Here is a 10,326-nt window from a genome sequence, read left to right on the forward strand (position 1 = left end):
ATATAATTGCACTCTTATCTGCAGTTCCACCTAGCTACTGACAGATATAGATAGATGAATCAAAATATACAGATGGCGGTGAAAGAGAGAGATCCAGCCTTCATCATAATGCAGAAAAAAATAACATCTACAAGTAAGACACATTTTTAAGATGTTGTCATATTTCAACTCTATTGTAAATTAGCTACACTCCTTTCGCAAATGGTCCCGATGATACCCCAGAAGAGATACTGGCACGAATAGGCAGTGGAAAGTTCTCGCTCAGTGGTGGTTATTGGAATTCTGTTTCGGACACAGCAAAGGTAATGTTTATGTTATATTTTATATTTATATTATATGATCATGTAAGTATATGAAAAGAATTTCAAAAATGTAGATATAAAGTATTCTTGATACTTAGGTAAAAAATTTATCCAAAAAATTTATTTATACTTTTTCCCCCGCAAAGGTAATTGACCTTTTTTGATTATGTTTCCACAGTGGCTTTTCATTAGAAAACCTAAATAAATGTTTCAGTCTAATTGAAGATGTTGGTTTAAATTATTCAGATTTTTGGATCAGAATTTTCATATCCCTAATATCCCAAACAAATTGTAACACTCAGCCAATACTGAGCTTTTGATTACAATATTAAGGGCCTTGAGGAAAACTGCTTACCACTCCTAGTGATTCCAGAATAAAATACAAATATCGCCTTTTAGCTTGTAAAGCCTTGCAGGCTCTGGACCTATCCTTCCTGCCTTATAGGACATTACTGCCCCTCTTTTACTTTGCTATCCATCTTGACCTGGCATCTTTCCTATTTCTCATTCACAGAATGACACTCAGTCTCCCATTGATTTCTGTGCCTTTTCACTAGCCATTCCCATGCCTAGACTGCTCTCTTATTAACTATATTTATGCTGTGTATTTCTTATAAGTACTTGTCCTCCTTGCACATATGAATTATTGCATTCTTTGTTCTTGTAGCCTCAAAATCTGCCATAGAATGGTCTTTTAATCAATACATGTTGATTAAGTCTTAGATATAAGTTATAATTGCACACTAAAGAATGGAAGCTACAAAATGTATCATTATCTTTGCTTGATTTCACAAATATTTCCTGCTTGCAGCTGTATTGTGATCCTTATATTTCTGCCACCATCTGCCTATTTTGCTATCATTCATGTTGGCAAATGAAGCTGGTTATATAGTGGCTCACCTTTCTGACTAGATTCATTAAAAATTTATCTTATCTAATATAAACTAGGGATCATTGTTCTTTTTATTCCCCTCTAACACTCCTCACGGTGACTATTCTATACTTTTTCTTTTCTCTTCAACCCCCCTACTTCACCTCTTCCCCAGTCATCAGTTGAAAACTGCCCCCATACTTGAGAAAATAGCTTTTGCCATGAATTCCAGTTTCTCCTCTTATCTATGTATTAGAACCCCTTGCTATTTAATATTTCCTCCTGTCTCCAACTATGAAGTGATCATTCTCCTCAACCAAAACCAATACCTACACATGTTCCTTTGGTCCCATCTTCTCCCACAAGATTACCCTTTCTCTCTTGCTACTCTTCAAAGTATGACAGGATTTGAGAGTTGGAGGAATCCCCACTGTGACTCATATCTAATAATCTCTTCAGTCTGCTGGTTCTCTTTCATCCTAAATCTCTCCATCCTTACAAAATGCTCAGTGAACTCTAACCTGCTCCTCTTTCCTCCTTTTCTCATACTTTTAGAAAAAGCTATCTACAAAGATTGTCTCCTCTTCTCTAACTCACTTCTCAGTCCTCTTTTTTTCTGGCTTCTGACCTCATTATTCATCTGAAAGTGCTCTCTGCAGAGTTACTGATGGTCTTTTAACTGATAAAATAAATGTTTTTTTTCTTGATCCCAATATTTTTTTATTCCTGCACTAAATTAGATAATACACATCACCTTACCCCTTTGATACTTTCTTTTCTCCAGGTCTATGTAAGACTTTTTATTCTCCAAGTTTATGTAAGTCTTTTATTTAACTGTCTGTTCCTTATCAGTCTCCTTTTGTAGGTGATCATTCCTATTGTATCTCTTAATTGTGTTTGTGTTCCCTAAGACTCTACTGGATCCTCCTCATTTCTCTTTTTATACTTTCAAAAGATAACATTTAAATTTCTTTTATTATGATTACAGGATCTTGTTTCAAAGATGCTTCATGTGGATCCACATCAAAGATTAACTGCTGCCCTTGTACTTAGACATCCCTGGATAGTTCACTGGGACCAGTTGCCCCAATACCAGCTAAACAGACAAGATGCTCCACACCTAGTAAAGGTAAAATTGCCGCTATAATTACCTTTTTTTAAGTCTCAGTCCAGGAAACACTGGGGACTAAAAAAAAAGTTTCTAGAGATTTTAGCTGTCCCTTCCCTTGACTCTTCCATTATTGTTGAGTATCTGCTCTTTGTTGAAGATTTTTGGTGGGAGCAGTCTCAATAAATGAGTGGATAAGGAAGAAAAGAAATCAATAGGAACATTTAATCTAAAAATTATCTCAGAAACTAAGTCAGAAAGGTCAGAAAGAATCAGTCAAGTAAACACATTTATTATTTATCTTTAAAAAAGTAAACTAAAATAACAAAAATCAAAAAATCAAAATACTTCTGAATTCACTATAATTCACTGAATTCACTGTAATGTAGGTATACTTTAATTTTAAAATAAGTAGTGATATTTTCAGATTCCCTAAAGCTTCTTATGCTTAAATCTGCCTCTTATGACATGAAATAATTCTGCATCTAGTCAAAGTTAGTTTTAGAAATTAATGAAACTTGAATTTAAAGTCAGGTTTAAGCTTTCCTCATTGACTAAATTAGTTATTTTTTTTAAAGCAGCTTAAGGCTCATTTACTAATTGGAAGAATCTGAGATTGCTTATCATAAAAAGATTTCTTCTAGCACCATAGAAACAAAACCTTTTCTGAGTAGAACCCCAGTATCTTTATTCTTGGCATCCACTGGGACCCTAGTTCTTCCATCTGCTTGATAAGATAGCTAATGTGTACTGTCCAGAGCAAGTCTCTTCTGAAGAAACCCTTGTTCCTTTCTCATAATAGTAGTGTGATACAGGTTCTCCCCCCAAAAAAATAGCTACAAGGTACTGTTGCTTCTCTGATTATGACATTGTAGATAGAGTTCATGCCCCTAATTTTTAATAAGACTCAGGATTGTTGAGTGTGACAAGATAACTCCCAATGCCATCCCACCAAACAAAATTGATGAGCTATTTTCCATTCTAACCTTGATCCTCCATTGTCTTTATGTATTTTAGTCAAAAGAGATTTAGCCTGGTGTTTTATTTTAGTCATACACTAATATAATACAACTAAACATAGCATGTAAAAAGATTTCATTGCATTTTGTATGATATATAAATGATTTGTTCTGCAATTCATATAGTGAATTGATATATGTGTGTGTGTGTGTGTGTGTGTGTATTTTTTTCTTACATTTTTAGGGTGCCATGGCAGCTACATATTCTGCTTTAAACCGTAACCAGTCACCGGTTTTGGAACCAGTAGGCCGCTCTACACTTGCTCAGCGGAGAGGTATTAAAAAAATTACCTCAACAGCCCTCTGAAGTGACCTCAACCATTTATTTGGTACCATGGTATAAGATGATAGCACAAATCATGGCAACAGGTAGCACATACCTGAGAGATACCTGCAAGCACACACTGTCCCAGCTGGTACCCATAATGCTGCTGCTCCTGCTGCTCCTGCTTTCATCTGTTCTTGCTTTAAATGATTTGTTAGCAAGTTAGACTTTTCTGGAGCTTTGGATGGAATGAAAAATGGAAATAATGAAGATATGTTCAATCAACCAGAAGAGTCATGAACACCACCTCTGTCATTAAACAAATATATATACACATATATTTTTATATGTGTGTATATATATATAATATATATATGCATATATATATATATATACATACACACACTGAATAATAAAGTACTCTCTACCATATAGCATTATTTTTATAGGGAATATTTCTTGTCCCCCAAAATATTCTTTGTTACTTATAAGGATGGACAGTTTCTGTTAAGCACTTAACTTAAACAATCCGTTTATATTAGCACTGTATCCTTTGTGCCATCCAACATTTTGTATGTTTTTGTAAACAATTCATATACAGTACATTTCTGTACTGCTTTCTTTAATGTATACATGCCTTGTTTAACTTGGACCTTATTATGAATCAATTTGACAATTAAATCTGGTTAAGCAGTTCATCTGGATTAATCAGTATTGTTGGACAGCTCGAAAATTGCCTGATTGCTCAACAGCCATTGAATGTAATACTATGATCTTGTACAAACCTTTCCTCATGTCTTTGTCACTGATTTTGTTCTTAAAGTGAGGTGCATTGTCATACATTTCTAGGGAGCTGCTGTACTAGGACAAGTTGAAATAGTGCATATGTGACGTGATATCAAGAATATGCCAGAAAGTAAGCCTTTGCAACTCTGTTGGGGTTTTGTTTTTTCCCTTATTAAGGAATCTTCCCCCTTGCACTTTTTAATCTTGACTGGTATTAGTAAATATGGGTTGTTTGTAAGTTAATTTTTGTTTTAAATTTTGTTTGAGAGTTATAACTGTTTCATGAAACAGATAAGACCCCCCAAAAAACTCAAGTGTCCATTTAGCTGTGGTATTAGGTACTGGTTTGAAATTGATGCATAAATCACTGTTCTTCATTTGAAATTGAACTTAAACCTTAGCCTATAGCAAAAAGTATTCTTGGCCATCCAGTATTGAGTTGGAAAGATAAAATAGGAATTATTCATTTTATGAATGGATTTTTTATATTTCTGAATACCTGAAGTCAGGGTACTTCCTTCTGACTAGTTGATTACCACCCTTAACCTAGAGTCTCAGCATTAATCAAAAAGATTTAATTTGGCAGGTTTCACCATTGAAATTTATGTAGACATGATTGCCCATATGAGGTATCTGAAGCAGATCTCTGCCATAATACCAGATATTATTATGGATGCTTTTTTTTTGCAATTGTCACTACTATAGATCATGATAGTGCTTAATTAACTCAGTTTTCTTTCTTCTATTAGCTAATAAATCACAAGAATCGTGAAAGAGGGGCAGCTAGGTGGCGCAGTGGATAGAGCGAGGACTCTGGAGTACTCGAGTTCAACTCTGACCTCAGACACTTAAAAATTACCTAGGTGTGTGACCTTGGGCAAGTCACTTAACCCCATTGCCTTGCAAAAACGGGGGGGAAAGTATCATGAAAGATATCTGTGCAAGGAAAAAAATAAACTAATTTACCTCATTCTGAATGTGCTTAGTTAAATCTTATACACTAAGCCATATAAATCAGAAACTTTTTTCCTGCCAAAAACTTTTCTATATAAGAATATAAAACAAGAAGGCTTTGGTTTAGTATATCTTAACATCTTATGGCAGCTGCTTATCATGCCTTAAATTTGTGAGCTAGCCTATTAATTTATGTCTTGTAGATTTGAAGTTAAGAGTACCAAGAACAGAAAAAAAGACTAGGTTCTGTATAAATTGTAATGTTCTTAATAATTTTGAATGAAGGAGAAATAACACGGTTATTTCTCACAGATTAGAAGTGAGTTAAATGACAAGAGGGATTAAACTAAATAAGAAAGATGATTCCTGAATTAAATACCTGTACCCGAAGTTATCATGATGGTTATCAAAAAACAAATGGAATTATATGTGATGATATAACTTAGGTGGAGGAGTGTGAAATTCTTGAAGAATTTGCATAAGAAATGCTGATATATAGGAAAGTTATCATGTTTTCTCCATTGATAGAAATAAGAACTTAACCGAACCAAGCATGATTCACATTGACATCCTTTAAGATTGTTTCTAAATAATGGCCATGATTCGGGGCAGGACAAGATATAATTCAGGCAGATTAATTTTATTTATACTAAAATTACTAACTAAAATTTAAAAATCGGTTGTTAACCATAAAATTGTCCACATAGAGCAGGAAAAAGGACATTAGAAATTAAATAGTCCAATGCTTTCATTTTTCAATTGAGGAAACAGACCCAGAAAAGTTACAGCCTCAATTAACCTCACGGTAAAAAAGAGGATTAGGCCTTCTAAGCTGTAAACTTCTATGATTTGAAATAACCTGTTCAACCTGAAACAGCTGTTTGGTAGCTAGGCAAGGTAAAATCAGGGAAACTGGTATGATGAAAAGAGCCCTGAATTTAGTCAGATGATCAGCCTTTTATTTTATCTGTGAGACCATGTCACTGCTCTGTAAAATAAGGTAGATGGACTAGATAATCTACTATAAATTCATTCCAACTCCCCAATACATTAAATTAAATCTTCCATACCACCTGACAAAAAATTACATTTTTCTTAGAATTAGCATTCATTCAACAGATATTTATTGAATATTATTATCTTCTGAGGCACAGATTAAGAAGAGTGCCTGCCCTCAGGGAGTTTATAGCTGATAAGGGAGACTGTATACAAATAACTATAATAGGAATACACTGTATTGGATACCCTGCAATTCACATAATCACAAAGCTATCACAATTGGTTAAAAAGCAGGTTATGAAAAATAATTCAGGGTCCAATTTTCCATCTGAAGTTACCTTTTTATTAATTGCTATGAATGTTGTTCCACATTTCTCTAGTTATTGTAGTAACATGGTCACTTAAGCTTATCTCCCTTATCAATTAGACTGTCATTTTGAATCTACAGAGTAATATTCTAATTTGGAAAAGCTTCCTCTTTTCTTGCTTTGCCAGTAATGAATTAGGAGACTTTTAAAAATTAAAGTAGTGGTTATTAGAAAGGGAACACATCTACCTTGTGTTAAGAGATTGTATTGAAATTAAGAATTTTTTTTTTACAAATCACTTTTATTTTTTCTGGTTTATTAGAGCTATTGGGCATCACATCCAGGTATTTTCTGTTTAAAAGTGTATAATTGTATTATGACTATTTCCAGGATTGATTTTTTTGTATTTGTCCTAGAGAGTCTCTGCCAGGCCAGTTGCCATGGTTGATGGAGCTCCTTATGACTGATAGGTTAGGTTTAGACTTTGATCTTGTCATTTTAAATTCAGAGACTAGGTTAGATGTGTTAACAGATGACTTAAATCAGTATTGTGATTGCAGTTAATAAAGGTAGCCCTCTTTATCTCCAGGGTGCTTATCTTGCTAATCTTTATTGAGAATTTATGGAGCTCTCTTAATGAAGGAATAAACTGAGGTGATTAATACCTGTGGTATTCTGTGGATCTACACATAACCACTCTTCTTCCAGTTCATGGATCTGTAAAGCTATATAGACAAGCAAAGTAGTCAGAAACAACTATCTATGGAATTTTTTATATAGTGTGCTTTGAAAAAGCAATTTTTCATTTGGTTCATGTGTGACAGAGTGCATCTCAACAAAATCAAATAACTGAGCAATTTTGTTTTCTTAAACCTGGGATCTCAATCTCATGTTCATCACTTTGTTTTGACTAGTCTTTTAACTGTTTGTTTGAAAGGAATGAGAGTTGGGATGAGAGCCTTCCTTCTACCTCTTAAGGCACTTTTCTCTTGATTACCATATAACTTTGATCAACGATTGAGGTTTTGTCCTGGTGATTACTACCAGAACTTCTGGCAGGGTGCAAGTAGAAGTTATTGGAAAAAATGGATATAATTCACAGAGGAACCTCAAATAAAACTTTAAATTTAAGTTGCCAGTTATTGTATGTAAGTGTATGAGAGAAGGTAGAGAGGCTGACTGTAATACTAAGTAGATTAGTTCTGTAAATTAGTGGGGTGAAGATTTTTACTTCTATTGTAATCATTATAGTATTGAACAAAATACCTACTGAGCATTTTCAACTGATGTATTTAAAACAAAATTTTAAATACAAAGCAAGGACATAAGAATACAGCTTGTTTTGTTTTATCTTAGTAAATATAGTTTACAATACCTCTAAAGCTTTGTTTCTTTATTTTGGAAGAAAAGAACAAGCTTCATGGTATGCCATTCTTTGGTAAGTTTAAAGATTATTGGGTGATGAGTTTTAACTCAGAAAGGATGTAAATTTATTAGCTTTATCTTATCCTACTCAAAAAGGGAGGAGTATACATGAGGGATGTAATTATTTTGCAGTTTTTGCTGGGGGAGGAGGGGTTGGGGTGGGTATGTACTTTAACAGTTTTTAAAAAAGAGAAAAATCAGATAAATATTTTTCTACTATTATATGATTATACTTTATACTAGTTTCTCTAGTATGGCATGCCAGGAAGTCCAGGGTACTATATCATAAAATAATAATGTATTGTACCTTTTATTAGGCAGTTAAAGTAGCATCAGATGCTTGGCACTACTGCCATAATTATGAAATGCTCATAAAAAGATCAAATATTACTGAACAATTTAAATGATTAAATTATTCCCAAGTCTGATCTAGGAAATTTTCCAATCATATTGTTAATGTGTAATGTAAGCTATTTCAACTGTATTCATGAACAATCCTGGAAAGATATTGCTTGTATTCCTGGCACAAGTTGTCAGGTTTTGTAATCTTTAAAAGAAATGAAAATTTATACAATGAATAAACTTTCAAATACATGTATACGCATATATACATGCCACCTTTTTCACATACTTTTAATTCCTGTATGCTAATTGGATTATAGCATGTCTTCTCAAATTAATATTCTGTCTATTTACTCTATCTGTGAACTTGAGTTTCTAGGGTTTGAATATATAATCTGCCAGCAATATGCCGAAGCTCATTGAGTAAATCTCGTAAAATAATTATTCAGTGAGACCTTTAAGTTTTGTTGGGTAGATGTTATGTCATGCTTTTTAGGGATGGTTCACTTGGAAATCTATGTTTTTATTTTAAGTCATGGAAAGCCTCCAGGATTTTTGTCCCAACTATATACAATTATTTAATAACCATCAATCAGAGAAATATATTTAAGACTGACTTGTTTTATACATGAAGTTTATATTAATCCCAGGTCCAATCGCTAATGATCCTGAGGTAAGGTTTTCAGTCTCGACAAAATTTGTAATGTTTAACAAACTTTGAATTACTATTATAAAGAGGAGACTAATCTACAATTTAGTTACCAGAAATAACCACCTTGGAAAAATAGGATAATTTGCAGGATCAGAGGCATACAATAGATTTGTTAACTTAGGTAGAAATCTTCTTGAGATGGGTGTGGTAGAAGTTTATAAAATCAAAGGTGATTGAGAAAAGCATTGTTTTTGAAATTAATGTGAAATTCTTTGCTGTGCAAAATAGCTTCTGGGATCTTACTAATGAGAAACATTAGTTAATGTTTTGTAGAGAAAGCCTTTACAACAACAACAAAGTAAGTATCCTTAGTGTTCTGTTTTTTTTAATAAACAAAATCAAATATTTTTAAAGCATTCTATTGAATTAGAGATCTCAAATGAAAAAATGATCATTAAAATTTACTTTTGCCTTAAATATGCCTGTGTATTGAATAGGATATAATTTAGCCCACATATGGAAAAAAAAGATGTACCTGAAGGAGAATTCAAAGATTGTACTTTAAATGAAAAAAAGCAGTAATTTTTCTTTCCCATAAGGTGTGTTTTAATAGAAAAAAGTGTGGTGTTCTTATTCCCTTCTTAAGATAGTATATCTATTAGTCACTTTTCATGAGCATAACTGAGTCTTATGTTGAGGTTGAATAAAGAAGATTCATTGTAGGAATCTGAAAATTATGGATGGATTCAAGACAATAAATGAAAAAGAAGGCATTTTGACAATAACAATAATTGCAAGAGTCTGAAGCTAAGAAAATTTGAAGCAATTCAAAGTCAGAAGTTCAAATGTGTGTTTTCCATTGCATGTTTCTCCTCCCTCTTCCCCCAAACCCCCCACCAATAAAGTCCCTTTAGTCAACTTATCGAGTCAAGAAACATGTATGTGTATATTTTATTAAAAAAAAAGGTAAAGTCCTAACTATTACTATACAAAGTATATATGATATATATGGGGAAGTAGATTTTAGAGAATAGCAACATCAAAAATATAAGAAATCTAAATTACTTCTGAATTTAAAATTTCTGTACACTTGAAGTAGGAAAAAAAATCTCAAAATGTGATATTGTTGACTGAATAAGAAAGATCTGTAGTTATCCACTCATAAAAAATAACCATAGATTTTTATTTCTTTTGTAGGTACATGAGATTAATCAAACTTTAAATATTTACTGGGTGCTAGGGATATGGAGTAAATCAAAATTTCCTACCCTTGAGGAATTTGTTCTATCAACTAT

General features: G+C 33.0%; 1 protein-coding gene across 5 annotated transcripts in view; it reads left to right on the forward strand.

Annotated features, from left to right (window-relative positions):
- Positions 1-9,949, forward strand: part of RPS6KA3 (ribosomal protein S6 kinase A3) — a 98,553-nt gene extending 88,604 nt beyond the window's left edge. For all 5 annotated transcript variants that reach the window (XM_074214267.1, XM_074214265.1, XM_074214264.1 and 2 more), the window contains 3 exons: positions 185-302; positions 2,162-2,302; positions 3,485-9,949. In XM_074214267.1, coding sequence (XP_074070368.1) covers positions 185-302; positions 2,162-2,302; positions 3,485-3,607 — 382 coding nt within the window. In that variant the 3' untranslated portion in view covers positions 3,608-9,949. The remainder of the gene's footprint in view (positions 1-184; positions 303-2,161; positions 2,303-3,484) is intronic.
- Positions 9,950-10,326: the final 377 nt, after the last annotated feature.

This window comes from Macrotis lagotis, chromosome 1 (assembly GCF_037893015.1).
Source record: "Macrotis lagotis isolate mMagLag1 chromosome 1, bilby.v1.9.chrom.fasta, whole genome shotgun sequence".
NCBI classification, from domain to species: Eukaryota; Metazoa; Chordata; class Mammalia; order Peramelemorphia; family Peramelidae; genus Macrotis; species Macrotis lagotis.